Source organism: Pseudonaja textilis, chromosome Z (assembly GCF_049901715.1).
Source record: "Pseudonaja textilis isolate UNSWEBS1 chromosome Z, rPseTex1.2, whole genome shotgun sequence".
NCBI classification, from domain to species: domain Eukaryota; kingdom Metazoa; phylum Chordata; class Lepidosauria; order Squamata; family Elapidae; genus Pseudonaja; species Pseudonaja textilis.
The window spans coordinates 57,724,420-57,745,284 of NC_142008.1; the positions used below are offsets into that span (position 1 = coordinate 57,724,420).

At 42.8% G+C, this 20,865-nt stretch overlaps 1 protein-coding gene across 1 annotated transcript in view; it reads right to left on the reverse strand.

Moving 5' to 3' along the window:
• Positions 1-1,425: 1,425 nt before the first annotated feature.
• TMEM42 (transmembrane protein 42) overlaps positions 1,426-20,865 on the reverse strand; it is a 33,696-nt gene continuing 14,256 nt past the window's right edge. The window contains exons 2-3 of the mRNA XM_026717818.2: positions 2,579-2,725; positions 1,426-2,084 (exon numbers count right to left, since the gene is read on the reverse strand). Of these exons, the coding sequence (XP_026573603.1) occupies positions 1,944-2,084; positions 2,579-2,725 (288 nt within the window). The 3' untranslated portion in view covers positions 1,426-1,943. The remainder of the gene's footprint in view (positions 2,085-2,578; positions 2,726-20,865) is intronic.

Genomic DNA, 20,865 nt, shown 5'->3' on the forward strand with positions numbered 1-20,865 from the left:
TTGCCTTGGCTGGGGAATGCACCATTCCCCAGCTCCAGCCTTGCCCCAGACCTCTGCCTGCATGCCACCTCCCCCTCTGGCCTCACACTACTGAAGCAATTTATTCGGCCTGCGACCTGCTGCACTAGACCAAAGGGCCATGGGGGTGGGGACACAGGGGGGCCAAAGCAGTTTGGGAATGGATCAGACAGTTCTTACCTTTAAAAAGATCCATCTGGAAAGTGCTGCAGCAGAGATCTTGCAGCCACTTCTTCTGTCCCTTGCCACCAAGGCTTCGCTCACAGAGAGCTCCATGTGCTCTCCGGGTCAGCAGCTGCTTCTCTCCACTGCTGCTCTTGCTGGGAGATCATCTTGTGAGCAGCTGTGAGCCACCACTTTGGGCCCTCTAAGTCCCATCCAGAAAGCACTGCAACTGAGAGAAACAGCAATATGCTGCTTCTCTGTGCCACAGTACTTTCTGGATGGGACTTAAAGGACCCAAAGCGGCGTCTGACAAGACGCTCTCCCAACAAGAGCAGAAACAGAGAGAAGCAGCTGATGCCCCGGAAAGCAGAGATGGAGGGGAGCAGGTCCCGAAAGGCTGCTCAGGTGAGCCTCGCCATGTGGCAAAAGCCACGCATGCGCAGAAGCTGTGTGTACGCACTCACATTTTTGGCAAACCGGTGGTTATTATTATTTGAAACCCACCACTGATTTATAGGTGTTGTCAACAATATTATATTTACAGTTAGGAAGTAAATACATTTCCTATGACTAATGACTTTTAGATTGGTGAACCATAAAGGATTTTGAGAGTTGAATCCAACAGTCAGAAGTAGAGATATACAAGGAGTATACGTAACCCCATATCTATAACTCAATCTAGCAGCTTTATGTAAAATGGAGAAAGCTGACTCAGGGAACCCCATAAAGAAGTTTGTCAAGAGGCAGACTTCTCTTGTCCATATTTGAACCTATCCTAGAAGAAGAAAGTTCTTTTTTGCAAAAATTAACAATAAAACAAACCGAAATCAGATCCTATTAAGTTGGCCTCACTGACAGATGGAGAAATACCCAATAGCTATGACCCTGTGGGTGTTATTAATCATGGGACTAGAACTAAAAACTCATAAACATTTGTTGAGATATTAAAAAGATCAATAATGGATGAATTATCAAATAAACAAATGTATTTTATATTGAAATTCATCTTCTGCACTGAAATTTTTGTAGTTTGAGTACTTTCATATTATAAAATGGAAACAAAATTTAAATTCTTACCGTTGACTTTGCATATTGTTTTAATTGAATGTGTAGCTTTGACTTTGAATAAAAACAACCCATTTTTCTGTTAGGAATTTTTCTGTTAAGTATACCCATTTTGCATTAATCCATAATTAGTTGATTATAGTAAAGTGGTGGCATTACAAAGCATGTCTAATCAAATTGATGTCATCACATTTATATTTTTATTGATATATTTTTAAAATTTGTATTTGATATATATTTTGGTAATCTGCATTATCACAGATACCACACTGCCAACACCATCAACATACAATGTACAGTTTACATATTTTGTAATGTGAAAAGAACAAATCAATTTATATTTCTTACTCTCTCTTTGTGATTAGTCAGCTTAACAGCTTAAAGGGGAAAACCTATTGCATTTAGAACCATATCTTTCTTAAGAATTGTGAAAGATCCTTTATTCCAGTTGGTCATGGTAAATTGTCTGATAATTATTTACCAAATATCCTCAAATGTCACAGGTATGATGGCTGTTCTTTTTATCAAAATTCTGTTTATGGTCCTTTCCGCAGGAGTTCAGTGTGATTAAAGTATTTTGAGTATCCAGCACAACAATATCTGTATCATGGCAATTCTGTATTTCCACCAAACCTGGAATCCTGTTTTATTTGTTTATTCCTTTCCTGTGTTATGAATTAAAAGTCTATTGCATTCTATTTCTTTTTCTTCTTCAGACAGATTTGCTGTTTTAATGGTGTGGTGTGAAGTAAGAGAAGTCCAAGGAGAGAAATGGATATTCCAATCCACCATAACAAGTCATCTATTTCTCCAAACAACAACCTTCCTAAAAAGGCCTATAAGACAGGAAGAAGAATAAACAACAGTAAAATTGTACTCTGATCAGTGCGTAAATTTCTCAGCTGCAGTAAACTGAAGATGCACAATTATTTTTAAGACATATGCAGAAAAATAGTATTTTGAACATACTCAAAAGGTTCTTTGTGTATAATATTCAAATAGTTTAGTATTTAAATATACTATTTGGAAAATAGCTAGGGACTAACAAAAGAAATCACCCAATACTATCAACTCACACATGCTTGCTAAAATCTCCTTATTTATGCATTTGGAGTACTAGTGTGTTAAATGTTCCAGTTCCAGAAAGTTCTGATACCAAAATGGATTTTCTAAGTCTGGACAAACAATTTGGTTTTGGACTATTTGCAGACCATTCAGAACAATCAACTAGTGAAACAGTGATATAAGGCTACTACAATATTCTGCCTTAAACAAAAGTGGGGGTGCCCTTTTGAGGTTTTCATCAATCATATGGTCTCACTATACTCACTGAAAAGATGAAGTTGGACGCTGTTGATGTCACAGTTACTGTAGCTGAGGAGAAGGAATGTCTTAAAGCTTTAGCAAAGAAAGTCCACATTATGGCATTGCACACAAACACTAGGCCACCACAAACTATTTGAAGTATTACAGATACCTGCAGAACAAATGGAGACAAAAATTATGATCTTTTCTATATACTTTCAAACATTCACTTCAAAGCAAATTCAACATTCACTTCAAGAAACAGCAGATATGCAGAACTGAGTAGAATTCAGCTCTGAATATTACATTATTAAATACATTTTTTTACAGAGAAGGATTTTGTTGCAGTGGGCAAACTTATGAAAGGCACTGGTCATGATTCAGATTTGCTTTGCAAATGGCAGATCAATATTTCATCCATCATCTTGTTGAGGTAGTCCTCAACTTATAGCCAACCATGATATCCAAAATTTCTATTGTTAAGCGACACATTTGTTAAGCGATTAACATTTATTAATAATTTTTTCAGGGCTGTTGTAACTGAGCATTCACTAAATGAACTATTCTAAGTCAAGGATTACTTGTATTTAGTTCTGGAGGTTAAAAGGAATAATCACTTTAAATTGTGCTAAATTGTGCCAAAATTCCTCACTGAAATGGAAATAGTATCTCATTAACCATATTTTAATAATTTTAATACCGTGTTTCCCTGAAAATACGACCCAAAAAAGGCACGACGTCTTATTTTGGGGGGATGTCATTTACTGACTAACCTCTCTTGTGCGCTTCCCCTCAGCCTCCTTTTCGCTCTCAGAGGCCTTCAGGAACATTGACTTCTATGGCCGGCAAGGCTTTCCTGAAGGCCTCTGCAGCCGATAAAAGAGCTCTGGATCGATCTGGAGCTTTTGTTATCAATTACAGAACTTTTTCCCATTCAGTTAACAAGAATGAACTTCTGAAAACCAAATGTATCAAAAGGAATCCTTTATTGAGATGAGACAATTCATGTAGGAGTTCAAAGCAGCATCTAATGTCTCTCAGACATACCGGGATAGATAAGGGAGTTAAGAACCCCTCCCCTTCTCTCAATGTGTATTTAGTGAAACAAAAGCCAGTATGTTTATTCCACCCCACCCCTTCTGAAGGAATGATCTTTTTCACAGTTTCTAAGCATACATCTCACTGTGGAATTTTTATGGTCTTCTCATCTCCTGGCTGTGCTTCTCAGAGGTGATAGGTTCTGGACATCTGGGATTCCTCTCTCCATTGTATCATGTGTGGGTTATACAAATTTGATATAAGATTGAATGTATTCAGGTTATATCAAGAAAAGATTTATCAATCTCCCCCGCTTTTCTTCTTCCACTGAAGAAATGACAGATACACCGATCTGACATCCTGCCCTCCTTAAAAAAGATAGGTCTACCTGGAAAAAACAAAAATCATGCATTACATTTGTAATTCAGGATGGTTTATCAGGGTATTTTAGGTGGAACTTTCGTAGTAATGTGGGTGCTTTTACGTGTCGTTTGACTACCCACTCATTTTCTGAGGAAGGAAGGAGTTTCCAAGCTACTAAATATTGTGTGGATCCACGGTGAGTGCGTGAATCAAGGATATCTTTAATTTCAAAATGTTGTTCCCATGTACCATGATGGGGGTTGGAGGTGTGGGAAAGGGGGGGGGGTCTGAGGTTTGAAGTGATCTCTGGTTTGAGCAAGCTACAGTGAAATACTGGATGAATCTGCCTAAGTGTTTTTGGAAGTTGAAGCTCTACCATCACGAGGTTAATAATTCTGGAGATTGGAAATGGGACAATGAATTTTGGTCCTAATTTCTTAGAGGGCTGTAACGATTTAAGAATTTTGTGGACAAATATACATGGTCCCCAATCTTGAAAGGTTTAGGTTCACAACATTTTTTGTCTGGTTGAGTTTTGTAAACTGCTCTAGCTTCCTGTAAAGATAATCTTACCACTGGCCACATGGCTTGTAAGTTAGTCATCTGCTCCTTAAGGGAGGGGATTTCAGGTTCTTTGGTGGGTAGTTCCGGCATGGGGCTGAATTCTTGGCCCGTGGCTACCTGAAATGGGGTGAACCCCGTGCTACTATGGACTGAGTTATTGTATGCTACCTCTGCAAAAGGAAGGTCAGTCCAATTGTCCTGTTGGTAATTAATAAAGCATCTTAAATATTGTTCTAATACGCTGTTCACTCTCTCCATCAATCCGTCAGTTTGGGGGTGACTTGGTGACAACAACCCCTGGGTGGAGCCTAATAGGTTTAAAAAACGCCCGCCAAAATTTGGATGTGAACTGAACACCCTTATCTGAGATAATCTGTTGGGGAGCTCCATGAAGGCGATAAATGTGTATTAAGAACCTCTTTGCCAACGCCTTGGCAGTTGGGATCTTTCAGCATGGAATAAAGTTTGGAAAAAAGATCAGTTACAACCCAAATGACACTATTCCCAGCACTTCCGGGAAGCTCCACTATAAAGTCCATAGAGATCTCTTTCCAGGGTGCAGAGGGTCTGCTACTGTTTGTAACAGTTCAGGATATTTTCCTTGTCTTCTCTTTGCAGCAGCACAGATAGGGCAGCTCGTAACATAGTTTTCAATGTCCTTTTTGAGGGATGGCCACCAAAATTGTCTTTTGATAAGGTGCAGAGTTTTTACAAACCCAAAGTGTCCCGCTATTTTGGAGTCTTGGTAGCATTTCATGAGGTCCATTCTCTGGCTTGCAGGGACATAAAGTTTGTTCTCTACCCAAGCCAGTCCATCTTTGAGTAAACTGGCCTGGAGCCAGTCATCCTTAAGTAGTGCCTCCTTAAATATTGACGTCATTGTGTCTTCAGTCAGGGATGATTTTTTTTATAACCTCAATCTTTTTGCTGTTGTGTTGGGGTTTTCTGGACAGTGCATTTGCTAAGAAGTTCTTTCTCCCAGGAAAACATTTGAGAATGAAATTAAAACGTTTGAGCTCACCTTGCTTGTTTTTCAGAGAGTTTCCATGGATTTTTCAGGGCTTCCAGATTTTTGTGATCAGCCCATACCTCAAAGGGGATTTGGTTTCCTTCCAGGAAATGTCTCCATGTGAGCACAGCATATGCCTTTTTCCCATATGGCCCATCTTTGCTCGGTTTCCGTCAGTTTCTTGGATGTATAAGCGCATGGTTGCAATTGTCCACTTCCATTCTTTTGGAGGAGGACTGCTCCAACTGTAACATCACTAATGTCAGCTTGGAGGACAAAAGGTTGTTCAGGATCTGGGTGCTTAAGGACCGGTTCTGCTGAGAATAGATGTTTGAATTTCTCGAATGCTGCTTGGCATTCCATTGTCCAGATAAGGGGTTGCCTTGGTTTGGGTTTCTACCCCACCCCCCCATGATTGGGAGGGCGATGTTTGCAAAAGCTGGAATGAATTGGCAATAAAATTTCGCAAATCCCAAGAAGCTTTGCAGTTGTTTGCGGGTGTGTGGTGGGTCCCAGTCCAATACAGCTTTTACTTTCTGTAGATCCATCTCTATTCCCTCGTGGGATATTCTATACCCCAAGTAGTCAATTTTTTCTTGGTGGAATTCACATTTAGAGAGTTTTGCATATAGTTTAGCATCTAAGAGTTTTGTGAGGACTGCACAGAGTAGCTTGATGTGTTCTTCCATCATTTCCGTGTAGATTAAGATATCATCAAGATACACTAAAACCCCTTTATATAAAAATTCATGAAGGGCTGCACTGATCAATTGCATAAACACGGCAGGCACTCCTTGCAGTCCAAAGGGGAGCACTTTAAATTGGTAGCATTCCAATGGTGTGTTAAAGGCTCTCTTCCAATCATCTCCTTCCTTTATTCTGATGTGATAATATGCCTTTCGTAGGTCTAACTTGGAATTTCTTTTTCCTTTCGAGAGCTGGGCTAACATGTCCTTCATGAGGAGGAGTGGATACATATTCTCTATGTAAATTGTGTTTAATTTTTGGTAATTCACACACAGACACATGGAGCCATCTTTCTTTTCGTGGAATAATACTGGGGCAGCTACTTTTGGTCGGGTGGATTCAATGAAGTCCCTTTCTAAGTTTTTATCGATAAAAGCTCTGAGTGCAGCACATTTGTGGTTTTGGGAGTTTAGCCCTGTTAGGATTTCGATAGCACAGTCTGTGGCTTGATGGGGTGGGAGTTCATCACAAGCTTCCTCACTAAATACTTGGGCCAGATCCTGGTATTCATTGGGGATGTTAACGGGTTCAGCCGACTGTCCGGTCATGGCTGATTCTCTGTTCTCTGTCCCTTTCTTTATCCTTTCCTCTGAGCTTTTTGCAAATATTACGTTTCTCTGGAATTGTACAGTTCCTTTCCTCCATTTTTGGATCCCATTTCTGCAGCCATGTGAGACCTAGGACTAGTGGCTCTTCCATTCCTGGGACTACAATGAATGTGAGCATCTCCCTATGGTTCCTTAGATTATTTTCAATGGTTCTGCGGTAAACCTGGCTGGCTCTCCCTCCCCCCCGCTATAGTTCCATCTAATTGGCAGAAAGCGATGGGATTTTCCATTTCTTTCAGGTGGATCCCCAATTTCTCTGCAAGGGAGGGATTTATTAGGCATTGGGTGCATCCCAAATCCAGCAACGCTGCAACTTCCTCCCCCTTCCCTCGGCTGGGATAAACAGTCTCAGGGGTAGGGTGATTGGTTCAATTGGATTTCTTACCAGATGTCAGCTGGTGTTCCATTCCAAGTGGTAGCAACAAAAGAATTCTGAATCTGAGAAAATGGGCGTGTAAATCACATATACAAAGTACTGGCAACATTCCCACCCCCAATAATTCAATTGGCTCATGCAATTAGAAGTTGTGTATATCATCATGTGGGCATCTCCAGGTGGTGATGAGGCCTCTGTCCGTTGACCTTGACATATTTTGATAAAGAGTTGCAGCTGTGCATAGCATAGGATAGAAGCCTAAGCAAGAATCTACCCCCCAGCTTATACAGTTCTGTTTTGTAACACCTCCAGCTCACTTCCCATAACCAAATCCCCCTCCTCCCCCCCCCGTGACTTATGACAGCCAAAAGATGTAAAGCAAAGGGAGAAAATCTTGAAGGCTGACATTCAGTCCTCCTGCAAAAGAGACGTTAATCCTAGAAAAGATAAAAATAAAAGGTAACAGAAAATATACATGTAACACCATATTATTATTTTTTTAGGGTTTATCAGGATATTTATTACAAAATGCCTTGATAAGCTTAGGAGCTCTAACATCCTTCTCATTCACCCATTCAGACATTTTCCAAGGAGGAAAATGTTTCCAAACCATCAAATATTGGAGTCGACGCCTTTGTTTTCGAGAATCCAAAATTTCTTTAACTTCAAAATGTTGTTCACCTTCAATTAGCAATGGCATAGGGGGATCAACCTGAGTTGGTCTCAAGTCGGAGGTATGTTCAGGTTTTAATAAACTAACATGGAAAACAGGGTGGATTCGTCAGAGGGTTTTAAGTAATTTCAGTTGGACTGCCACTGTTTACAATTCTTTCAATTGAGAAAGGTCCGACATACTTAGGTCCAAGCTTTTTTGACTTTTGTGTGGTCTGCAAATATCTGGTGGATAAAAAGACCTTGTCACCAACTTGATATGGTTTTTGTGGACTTCTCTTTTTATCTGTAAATTTTTTATGAGCTTGATGAGCATCATCTACTGCTTTACGGGTAACCAGCCAGGTAAGCTGGAGCTGTGTAATCCATTCATCTAATGACTGTTAGGTTTCTCCTGTGGAAGCTTGGGTATGCTTGTCCCAAAGCCATTTTAAATGGAGTAAACCCAGTACTACTATGTACTGAATTGTTATATGCCACCTCAGCGAATGGCAATAGGTCGGCCCAATTATCTTGCTGATAATTTATATAACATCGAAGATATTGTTCCAATACCGAGTTAGTCCTCTCACAAGCCCCATTGGTTTGTGGGTGGTGGGCGGAACTTAAGCCCTGGGCAGAGCCCAATAACTTCAGGAACTCCTTCCAAAAGTTTGAGGTAAACTGGACACCCCTGTCTGAGATTATGTGTTCAGGAACCCCATGTAACCTGTAGATATGTAAAATAAACAGTTTAGCCAACGTTTTCGCCGATGGGATTTTCAGACAAGGTATGAAATGTACCTGTTTGGAAAACAAATCGGTTACCACCCAAATAACTGTACTTTCCCCACTTTCAGGTAATTCCACTATAAAATCCATAGAGATTTCCTTCCATGGAGCAGTTGGTCTAGCTACATTTTGTAGTAAGCCTGCTGGTTTACCAGGAGGCCGTTTGGCTGAGGCACAAATAGGACAGCTAGCCACATAAGTCTCAATGTCCTTTTTCAAGGTAGGCCACCGAAATTGCCTTTTAACCAAGTGTAAGGTTTTCATGAATCTAAAATGTTCAGCAGCTTTAGAGTCATGAGCTTGCTGTAATATTTGGTTTCTCAGCTTTGCTGGCACATATAATTTGGCCCCCACCCATGCCAATCCATCTCTAACCATACAGTTATTTGAGTGAGCAAGGAAACAATCATCAAGTTTTAGAGCGTCTTTTAATTGTGCAGTTAAATCAACTTCCTTCTTTTTCTGGGCTCTGGTAATCACTGGAGCTGCCAACTGTTTGGTTGGGACAATAGACCGTACCACTTCTTGGCGAGCACTATTATATTGAGGTAATCTAGATAAAGCATCCGCCATGAAATTCTTTCCCCCTGGAATGTACTTCAATGAAAAATTAAAGCGCTTAAAGTACTGTGCCCAGCGAACTTGTTTGGGAGACAGCTTCCAAAGCGTTTTTGAAAGCCTCCAAATTTTTATGATCCGTCCACACCTCAAATGGGTGTTTTGCCCCTTCTAAGAAATGCCTCATCTTCCGGATCGCTTTTGGCCTGGCTCAGGTCCCCTCGGAGCATTTGGGATTCTCCCACAGGGTTCGCGGGGATCGAAATCCCACATCTACTCGGCCTCTCAGGCCAGTCTCCTTTCCTTGAGGGCTGGATGTTCTGGGTTTCCCCCAATGGGTGGTCTAGCCTTCTTGCAGGGGTCTTTGAATAGCATTCTGCTGCGTGGTGTCCCTCCTTAAAGCAACCAGACGTTCTTGGAGTCATGGTGGATTGGGGTTTGAAAACTTCCTGTTTCTCCTGGGGTGGGATCTTTTCCAAAACTTGCCAGTGCGGTACCGGTTTCGAGTCATGTCTATCTCCATCTCCTCTGCCATCATGTACCATTCGTACAAGAGGTTTGGGGCCCCACAGGATAGGCAGGCAGCATATAGGTCATCATTTAGTCCATCTTTGAACCAACATACTAGGATATCCTCTGGCCTGTCTACCCGGCCAGCCAAGTCACAAAATTCCTTGGTGTATTCTGCTACCGGGTGACGGCCTTGTTTTACGACTCTAATGCAGTCATGGGCTTTTCTATTGGTGAGGGGGTCCTCGAAGTGGCATAAGGCCGTCATGAAGCAATTGAGGTTCCTTAATTCTGGGAGGTTGACATTGTGGAGCATCACCATCCATCTGGCTGCTACCCCTTCAAGGGCCAGGGTGATGAGCCCTGGTCCTCAGGACCCCTGGGTTGGGAAATCCTGCCCATATTCTTGCATGTAGGTAAGCACTCAGGAAAAAAAATCCCAGTTTCTGGGGGTCTCCACTGAATTTTACCCCCAAGGGCGGGATCTTCCTCTGCAGTTGTATGTCTCTGGATTGGCCAGGGTTAATCCCCTGATCCAGGGCATTTAGGGGTCGGGTACCTGGTATGGCTGCTGGTTCTTCGGCTTGTCCCTCTGCCTGCTCAATCTCTGCTGGATCCGGGGTGGCGGCTCAGGTTCTCTCATTTTCTGGTTCCCTCGCTCTCCTGCGTTGTCGTCCTGGTGCATCCTTCACCTCAAGGTTCTCCAGGGCTTCTTTCATGAGGCGATTTATGTACTGCCTCATTCGGTCACCGGCCAGTGGCTCCTCGTCCCATTCTTCCTGATTCAATAGGGCCTCCAGTTCCAATTTCCACCCAGGGTTACAATTTCCCCAGGTGACGGTTACTCCTCTGGTTTTTCCGTTCCAGCTGTCTCTTTTTTCCTACACCTATAGACCGGAGCTTGGTGGAGGTTTCGCAGGCAGCCTCGCTGTCTTTGATGGGGTGCACCGAGTCAGTATCTGGCTGGGTAAGTGTCAATGTTTCTCCCCAGCATTTGGTTCCCTCTTGCTCCTTGCTGTATTCAGACATTTTTCTTCTTTTGCAGGGTCCCCTTGGTACAGTGAAAGGTTTTTGTTTTTTTAAAAATTTCGTCTCCGGGCTGACCTCTATTGCAGACGCTGCTTTATGTCAGGCTACAGAACTTTTTCCCATTCAATTAACAAGAATGAACTTCTGAAAACCAAACATATCAAAAGGAATCCTTTATTGAGATGAGACAATTCATGTAGGAGTTCAAATCTAATGTCTCTTAGGCATACCGGGATAGATAAGGGAGTTTAGAACCCCTCCCCTTCTCTCAATGTGTATTTAGTGAAACAAAAACCAGTATGTTTATTCCCCCCCCCCCCTTCTGAAGGAACAATCTTTTTCACAGTTTCCCAAGCATACATGTGGAATTTTTATGGTCTTCTCATCTCCTGGCTGTGCCTCTCAGAGGTAATAGGTTCCAGACATCTGGGATTCCTCTCTCCATTGTATCATTTGTGGGTTACACAAATTTAATTTAAGATTGAATGTATTCATCAAATAAGGATTTCTTTATCAGTCTTTCCCTCTTTTCTTCTTCCACTGAAGAAATGACAAATACACGGATCTGACACCAGCCTTGCCGGCTGCAGAAGAAATGGGCTGGCAAGGCAGGTGTCGGGTGTGCGAGGCCTGGCTACAACTGTCCAAAGGTAAGTAGTAGGGCAGTTCCACCACCCCCATCCCCAGCCTAGCTTAATTTTTACCTGTGCACTCTGGAGTGGGTGGGGTCTTATTTAGAGCTTATTTTGGGGTAGGGCTTATATTGGGCGCACGTGTAAAAATCAAGCTAGGACTTACTTTTGGGGTAGATCATATTTTGGGGGAAATGGTATCATTGTAAGCATAGCACTAATGTTAGAGCTACTGAAATAGAAATACGCTTTCAGAATATATCAATGTATATGGGTCAATATAAAGGAAAAAAAAGAATGACATGGCCATAGCTATATATTATAGGCCACCCAATCAAGCAGGAAAAATATATGTCCTTTTTGCCAACCAACTAACAAACACATGCAGGAAACACACAACGATAGTAATGGGGGACTTCAATTATCCTGATATCAATTGGAAAATTAATTATGCATCAAGTGATAAATCAAATAAGTTCCTAACCAACCTAGCTGACAACTTTGTTGTCCAAAAGGTAGAGGATGGAACTAGAGGGACAGCCATACTGGACTTAATTCTTACAGAGAAGAAGTGATAGAGGGAGTTGAAACCCACTCTCTTGGGTGAGAGTGACCATGTCATACTCGAATTCAACATAACCCAAACAGAAGCAACAGAACATAATGACACCAGAGTCTTGGATTTTAAAAGAGCTGATTTTAATAAACTCAGAGAGAAAGATTCCATGGATTAAAATCTTAAGGGGGAAAACAACTCAAGAATCTTGGGAAACTCTGAAAAGTATGATCATAGAAGCCCAGACCAGCACAATATCACTTCACTGAGAAAGAAAAACAAGAAATCCAAGAAGAAACCAGCATGACTGCACAAAGATTTGTCTGACAAATTGAAAAACAAAAAGGACAAGTACAAAAAATGGAAAGAGGGACATACAACTAAGGCAGAATATCAGCAGATAGCCAGAATCTGCTAGTCAGAAAAACAAAGTCTCACAATGTACAAAAACTTGTAACAAAAGTCAAACATAATAAAAAAAGTTTCTTCCAACGTATAAATAACAAGAAAAAAATCAAGGAAGCCATCGGTCCACTAAGGAGAGAAGATGGCAAGGAAGTAACAGGCAATAGAGAGAAAGCAGAGTTGCTTAACTCATTCTTTGAATCGGTCTTCATGCAAAAACAAACTATAGCTCAACCCACCAAAAACATAACTGTAAAAGACACACCAGAAATAAAAGTTAAAATAAGCAAAAAAAAAAAAAAAAATAGTAAGAGAACACCTGTCTGATCTTGATGAATACAAATCACCAGGGCCTGATGGATTAAATCCCAGAGTTTTAAAGGAACCGACAGAGGTCATCTCAGAACCTATGCACTGTATCTTTCAAAAATCCTGGAGCACCAAGAAAGTACCTGAGGATTGGAAAAGGGATGATGTGGTTCCCATCTTCAAAAAAGGAAAAAAACAAGACCCAGGAAACTATAGACCAATCAGCCTAACATCAATACCCGGGAAGATACTGGAAAAGATAATAAAAAAAACAATTCTGCCAACATCTAGAAACAAGTAAAGTAATAACTAGCAGTCAGCATGGGTTGTTAAAAACAGATCATGCCAAACCAATCTTATTTCATTCTTCAACATAGTGCCTAAATTAGTAGATCAGCAAAACACTGTGGACATAATATATTTAGATTTCAGCAAGGCATTTGACAAAGTAGACCAGTGGTTCCCAAACTGAGTGGTACCGCCCCCTGAAGGGCGGTGGGATGCCTTAGGGGGTTGCAAAGAGGCAAGGGGGCCAGAGGGAAGCACTAAGAGGCGGCAGGGGGGCATTCAAGGCACCGGCCCCACAGGCTCACCCACTGACTGTTGCACCGCTCTGGAGCTGGCCCCTCGAATGCTCCCCTGCCTCCACTTAGTGCCCCCCCGCCAGCCCCCTTGGGGACACTAAGAGGTGGCAGAGGGCGTTCGAGGCATCAGCCCTACCTACCTACCACCGATCTATCCATACATTCATGCAAAAGGTCTGCCTGCCTGCCTGCCTGCCTGCCTGCCTGTCTGTCTGTCTGTCTGTCTGTCTGTCTATCTATCTATCTATCTATCTATCTATCTATCTATCTATCTATCTACCTACCTACCTACCTATCTATCCATCCATCCATGTTCGAAGCGCCAGCCCCACAGGCACATCAGGAAAGTAGAACAAAGCCAGTCTGGAAGGCAGGGAAGGAGGGAGAGAGGGAGGGAGAGAGAGAGAGAGAGAGAGACCTGATGCATCAGATTGAAATGAGGCCTAGTTTAAGACTGAGATCCTTTTCCACATTGAAGCATCTTTGCCAGCACATTGAAACATCTCTGGCTTCTATTAAAGGTTTTGTGGATGAAACATGGTCAAAACTATCCAGAAGCTCTCACATTTTGTTGAGGTTTTAAACAGGATCCATTGGACTAGATCTCCACCCTAAAAAATTACTTTTCCCCAATGTATTACAGTGCCAATTCTGAAGAAGGCAAAACCAAAATGTATTGGCAAATTACAAGGAGAACACACACACACACACACTCCCTTCTAACCCTGCTGGAGCAGGGGTTTGGACCAGAATAGATATCTCATTATCTTCCTCCTCCCTCCCTCCCTCCTTTATTTCTTTTTCTTTCTGTCCCTTTTTTCCATCACCCCCTTTCTTTGTCTGTCTCATTTTCTTTCTTTCCCTTTTCTCTTTCTTTTCTTCTCTCTCTTTCTCTCTCTCTTTTCTCTCTCTCTTTCCCTCTCTCAGGCTCACCCCATTGACTTGGTACACTGCTCTGCTCGGACTTGCTTGGGCAGGTCTTTCCAGTGCAGTGGGCTCAATGGGGTGGACCTGCGGGGCCGGCATCTAGAACACGGCAGTGGCGGTACATTTGAAAAGTAGAGCAAAGCCAGAGGTCAGTAATTTTTGCTGCAAAGAATCTCAAAAGTTTCTGGGCTATGCACAAGAAGGGACACACATGTCAATGCAATTCAGCAACATAAAATAAATACAAATAAAACAAATCAACAAGAATCAGCAAAGCATCTCTGATTAGATTCTATTCACTACTAGAATCTAATCAGAGATGCTTTGCCAATTCTAGTCCAATAACCTGCTCCAGCAGGGTTAGAAGGGAGTGTGTGTATATGTGTGTGCATGGCTGTCAAAACTCCAAAAACAGGTCAAGTAGCTCTTGGGCAGCCAGTCATAAATTAGAACACTGGTGAAACAACCGGCCATTAAGTGAGGACCACTTAATGGTTTGCCTGTCACCCGGCCATGCCCACCCAGTCACACGATCACCAAACCACACCTACCCGGTCACGTGACCAGCAAGCCATGCCCACCCTGTCACATGACCAGCAAGACATGCCTACCCAGTCATGTGATCAGCAAGCCACACCCTCAAATTAGGCCACACCCACAGAAATTTGAATCCCACCCGTGTGGGGGGCACTGAGGATGAGTTTGTAGCACCAAGGGGGTGGTGGACTGAAAAAGTTTGGGAACCACTGAAGTAGACCATAACCTACTTCTTGGTAAGCTAGAAAAAGTGAATAGATAGCACCACCACTACATGACTTGCAACTGGCTGACAAACTGTACTCAACGAGTAGTCCTTAATGGGTCTACATGGAGGGAAGTAAGCAATGGGGTGCCACAAGATTCTGTCTTGGGCCCAGTACTCTTCAAGATCTTCATTAACGACTTAGATGAAGCAATAGAAGGGGAACTTACAAAATTTGCAGATGAGACTAAGCTGGCAGGAATAGCTAACATCCAAAAAGATAGGCTAAAGATCCAGATGGATCTTGAGAGACTAGAACACTGAGCCGTATCTAACAAAATGAAATTCAATGTAGAGAAGGGGCGTTGGTGCTTACCTGATACGCCCATTCTCTGTGAGCTGTGAAGAGCATCCAGCCATGGGAGGTGCTTCTGTCTCTCAATCGATAGGCTGAGCTGAATTCTGAGGACACTCCTCCTCCTTGAGGCTCCTCCTTAGTGTCCCCAGTTTTTGGCGGAGTCAAAGTGATAAGTTCATCATCATTCTTCTTCACCTTGCTCTGTAGACTTGGCTGGAATTGGACTCACACCAGATGGACTCTGGGTGGGGTTGGATGCTCTTCACAGATCACAGAGAACGGGCATATCAAGGAGGAACCAATGCCCCTTCTCCAGATGAGCTGTTCAGAGCATCCAGGCATGGGACATACCAAAGCTTGACATGTCCTACAGGGAGTATGTCCCCCCTTGTTATGTGTGGACTCATTGCAAAACTTCTTTCAAAGGCTGCTTCTGCAAAAGCAAAAACTAAAGCTTATAGTACCTTATGAAAGGCGACAGAGCCGCCCTACATATTTCTTTGATTGACGCTTTAGTAGCCCAAGCAGCTGATGTTGCAGCATTCCTAGTTGAATGTGCTGTAATACTAATAGGCACGGGCAATGATTGAGTCTCGTAAGTCTTTGCAATTGTGGCTCGCAGCCACCTGCCAACTGTTGATGATGTGACTTTTCTTCCTTGAGTAGCAGGCTGAAAGGAAACAAATAGCGCCTCTGTCTTCCTAAAGGAGGCAGTCCTATCTATGTAGATTCGGAAAGCATGTCGTAAATCTAATAGATGCCATTGTCACTCTAGACTGTGAGATGATCTAGGACAGAAGTTGGGGAGTATCAAGTCCTGTGCTCTGTGGAAGGCCAAAGTAATTTTGGGAATGAAGGCTGGATCTAAGCAAAGGGAAACTCTATCAGAATGGAAAATGCAGAGATCTTGTCTCACAGACAGAGTGGCTAGCTCAGAGATTCGTCTGGCAGATGTTATCACTACTAAGAATGGCCTTGTATGTAAGTAGGTGGAGACCCGTGGTTCTCAGAGCTCAAAAGGCTGTTTTGTGAGCGCCGTGAGAACCTTGTTTAGATCCCAAATGGGGTATCTTGGGAGTCTATCATGGGAGTCTTAGATTAGTGGCCCCCTGAAGAAAGCTGCGTATTCTCAGGTGATAAGCAAGGGTTCCTAGATCACCTCAGGGAATGACTGATGCTAAGGACACCACCTGTCTATGTAAAGTGTTTGGTGAGAGTTCTTTGTCCAAACCTTCCTGAAGAAAGTTCAGTATTTGTGCCACTGATGGAGAGGTGGGGTCTATTTTCACCTTGTCCTACCGCCTGCAGATGTTTCAGATGGTGTTGTATATATGGTTCATTGAGAGATGTCTGGCCACTTGGCTTGTAAAGATGATTTTACTGGAGAGTTTCTCGCTTTTCAGATGTCTCTGCTTAAGCACTATATGGCTAGGTGCAGCCATTGTGTATCTGGATGTTGAATTAGACCCTGTGTGAGCGAGACTCTGACCAGCGGGATTCTCCATGGATCTGTGATTGATAGATCCCTGAGATCTGTGAATCCTGGACATCTGGGTCAGTATGGTGCCACCAACAATAGTTCCATCTTCTCCACTAGGAAGTTTCTGAACCACCTTGGGAATCAGAGGGAGGGGAGGGGAGGCATACAAGAGACCTCGAAGCCAGCAGCAGTGTAGAACATTGACTCCCCTCTGCTTCTTGTGTTGGAAATCTGGAGATGAATCTCAGGAGCTGTGCATTGAGCGGTGAGGCAAAGACGTCTATGGTCATCTGGCCAAACAGAAGTGACATCTCCTGGAACAGTCCCAGGTACAGTCGCCACTTGGAATGGTCGACAGTGGCCCTACTCAACCAATCCACCTGGATGTTGGACAGTCCCGAGATGTGTTCCGCTTTGATGGAGATCAAGTTTCTTTCTGCCCAGTGGCACAGTCTCTCTTTTTCTCTCATTAGTGATCTTGAATGGGTGCCCCCTGCCTGTTTATGTGGGCCTTTGTGGCCACGTTGTCAGTCAGGATGAGGACATGCTGTTCTTGAATCAGTGGTAGAAATCTTTGGAGGGCCAGATGGACTCTCCTCAGTTCCAGCCAGTTTATGCTGCAAGGCCTGTTGTCAGAGACCAGTGAACCTGAACTGTAAGGGACTAACAGTGTGCCCCCAGTCCAAACAGACTTGTGTCCGTTGTGATAATATGTCTGTGAGGGTTCTTGAAGACAACCCTTTCTGATGTTTGTTGTAGTCCACCAGTGAAGCAATATGAGGACCTTTGATGGAGTGGTGACCTTGGACCTTGCATTGCTCCTTCCTGACCGCTGATATGGAAGCAGAAACCATTGAAGAGTTCTGGTGTGAAGCTAGGCCCAGGGAACAATAGAAATACATGAGATCATTTTCCCTAATACTTTGGATATTTGGGCCAGAGGTACTCATTTGAGAGTCTTAACCTCTTTTGACAACTGCCTAATACTATTCTGCTGATCCGGTGACAGGGATACTTTCCCAGCCACTGTATCAATGATGGCTCCCAAATGCAGGAGGCAAGTTGATGGTGTTAAATGACTCTTGGCCCAGTTTATTGAAAATCCGTGCTGTTGGAGAGCCTGTAGGGTGAACTGAGTATTTATTTCAGCCTGCCGGTTGGACAATGACAAAATTAATGTCATCAAGATAGCATTGTAGCTGAACTGGCTTATTCCTAAGATGGCCTGCGAGCACCGCTAGAACCTTTGTAAAGGTTCAGGAGCAGAAGGTGGACCAAATGGAAGGGCTACATACTCATAGTGGTGGTGATTATAACAGAATCTCAGGAATCTGTTATGCGTGGGTATGATAGGAATATGGGTTTTTTTTGGGGAAAAAAAAGGTTGGAATGCACAGATCTCCAGCAAATGCTGGTTTGCAGTCTCCATAAGAGTCCTTTTAGTAGGATCCCTTGAAACAGGGCACACCATAAAAAAGTTTGGGGGTGTGTGGACAGAAACTCTAAAAGGAGACCTGATCTAATCGTCTCTCTGATCCAGGCATCTGATGTTGAAGATTCCCACTGATCTGTGAATAGCCTTCAATGGGAGAGTTGGGAGTGGTCTTACTTGGGGCAATGAGAGGACTTATTTCCTGTCCCACAAGAAGGCCTCCTCGTCTGCCCTCCCCTCCTATTTCTGTCCCCGAAGTCAGATCTTTTTGCTATTGCTCCTTTCTGTACCCAAAAGGCCTTTGGGATCTTTGGGAATAGGATCCTTGGTAGAAGGGTCGAAAGGAACTCCTCTGAAAGGATTGGGGAGTTCTACTGTCAGGCTTCTGAAAAGGGGGGGGGAGAGGATCTTTTTCTTATTTCGAGATTCCACCAAGAGTGGATCTAGGGCAGCTCCAAATAGTTTGTCCCATGTAAAGGGGGCAGAGGCCAGTTTCCACTTATGTTTGTTGTCCACTTGCCAATGCGGAGTCAGAGTAATCGTTGTGCAGTGACTTGGAATGCTATGGCTCTTGAGGAGAATTTTACCAAATTAAATGTTGCATCTGCAGAAAATTCTGCAGCCGCCATCAATTTGGCTATGTCCTGATGCGCCCTGGTGTTTGATGAAGGAATGAAATGTCTTGGGTGATGGAGCCACCTTAGAGAAAATCTGGTAAAGAATGAGGTGGCTGTAGCCATTCTGATGGCCCATGTGTTTGCTTGATGTGCCCTGCAAAGTGCTAACTCTGCTCTCTTGTCCTCTGGTTTGAGAGCTTCCTCCGTTTTGCTAGGTATAGTGGAGGAAGATGCTAGAGCTATCATAGGTTCATGTACATTGGGGGTTAGCAGGGAGTTAGAAAATTCTGGTGCTAGATTATAAAACTTTTTGTCATGTCCCGTTGGATTGGGATAAGCAGCTATAGTGGACCACTGTTTTTGAACTCAATCAGTGAACATCTGTGGAACTGATATGACCTCCGCTTCGGTTACCAGCTGTGAAAATATAAAGTCATCCAAGTTCTCCTGCGCTGAAGATGGTTGGGAGGTGGAAGTCAGATTGTCAAGGCGTGCTGTGTTTTTCGCCTTGAATAATAAAGACTTAAATAGGTGAGGGTGGAACAGCTCTGTGAATGTCAGTTGATCAGGGGCTAAGCCCTTATCTTCTGACATATCCTTCTCTAGGTGTTCTGCCTTGGACAAGGACAAATCACTGCCTTGGGAGGATACTGACATAATTTGTTCCAACTCGTCTATTTGGTCTTCCCTGTATTGTATGACCTGATCGGGCATGTGAGGTATTGGGATATTCTCCCCTTGGGGAGGTACCTGAAATAGAATGGATTCCACCCTGCTTTGTGACCATAGTGACTAATTATCATGTCAGGAGCTGCTTGGTGTCGCCTTGCTATGAAGGTTTGTTGCACCCCTGCTGCTATACCTTGTCTAATAGCTAGCTCCATCCAAGCCCTCATCTGTGCAGGAATTTCTTATGGAAGAACTTCTGCATGAAGTCCTGCTGTGGGGGTGGATGTAGCCTCAGGAATCCTCCGCAGTGCAGGTATTTGCTTGGTCTGGCAAGCTGATGCTGCCCCTGGATTGCACTGACAGATCCAGGGGAGAATCTTAAATGGAGTTTTGTGCAGGGGCAGCTCTTGGAGGAGATGTTGCTTGTTTATTCTTCTCGGCCTCCTGAAGGCACTTTTCCATGTGTTTGTCTAGCGCCCTATGATACCTATTGGCGACTTTCTCAGCGGCCTTGGAAGGCTTCCTTGAACCTATTGTTTTGCTCTTGTCATGGCCCTCCTGGCTGCTGCTCTAGAGCTTGAGGCAGTGGAATTGATAGAACTGCCACTTGCCATTGCACCCCTGGATACAGGACTTGTAATATAGTGAGGCTTATATTAAGAGGCGGTTGGCACACCCAGGGGCCAGTTCCAGGAATGGGAAGGGATCCTTCAAATGTGAAAGATTTAATTCCTTTTTTATATTTTATATGTTATTGTTATTTGATTAATGCCATTGAAACCAATTGAAATTGAAAACTAGGATTGTATTTGCACAAAATTGGAAAAATGAGAAAAAAAATTGGAAAAATGAGAAAATTCTGATGGATGAGGAAATAATTAAGAAAATAATGGAATGTGCAGAAATCAGTAGATTGACAATGGCAATTAGAGAACAAGAGGAAAAAGTTTATTATAAAATTTCAAATTTATTTTATGAATGGCTAGATAGAAGAGTAAGAAATTGAAATATGTAAGTACGGTATAATATTTATTACTGATAAACGAATTAGTTAGACAAAGAAAATGAATGTGAAATATATTATTGAAAATCAATAAACATGTTAAGGCTAACATAACAAATGATATATGTGATATAAAATACTGATTAGAAGGATTATAAACAAATATAATAACAGTGTTACGTGCACAAAGAAATGTGTACCCAACTGACACACTGATGAACAGAAAGGTTTTATTTGTTTTTGTTGTTATAAAAATTAAACAAAATATTTTTTTAAAAAGAAATTAATTTAAGAAACACCTTAATTGCCCAGAGTGGTTCAACTGTATGACACTGGGCCTGCAACAGCTTTAG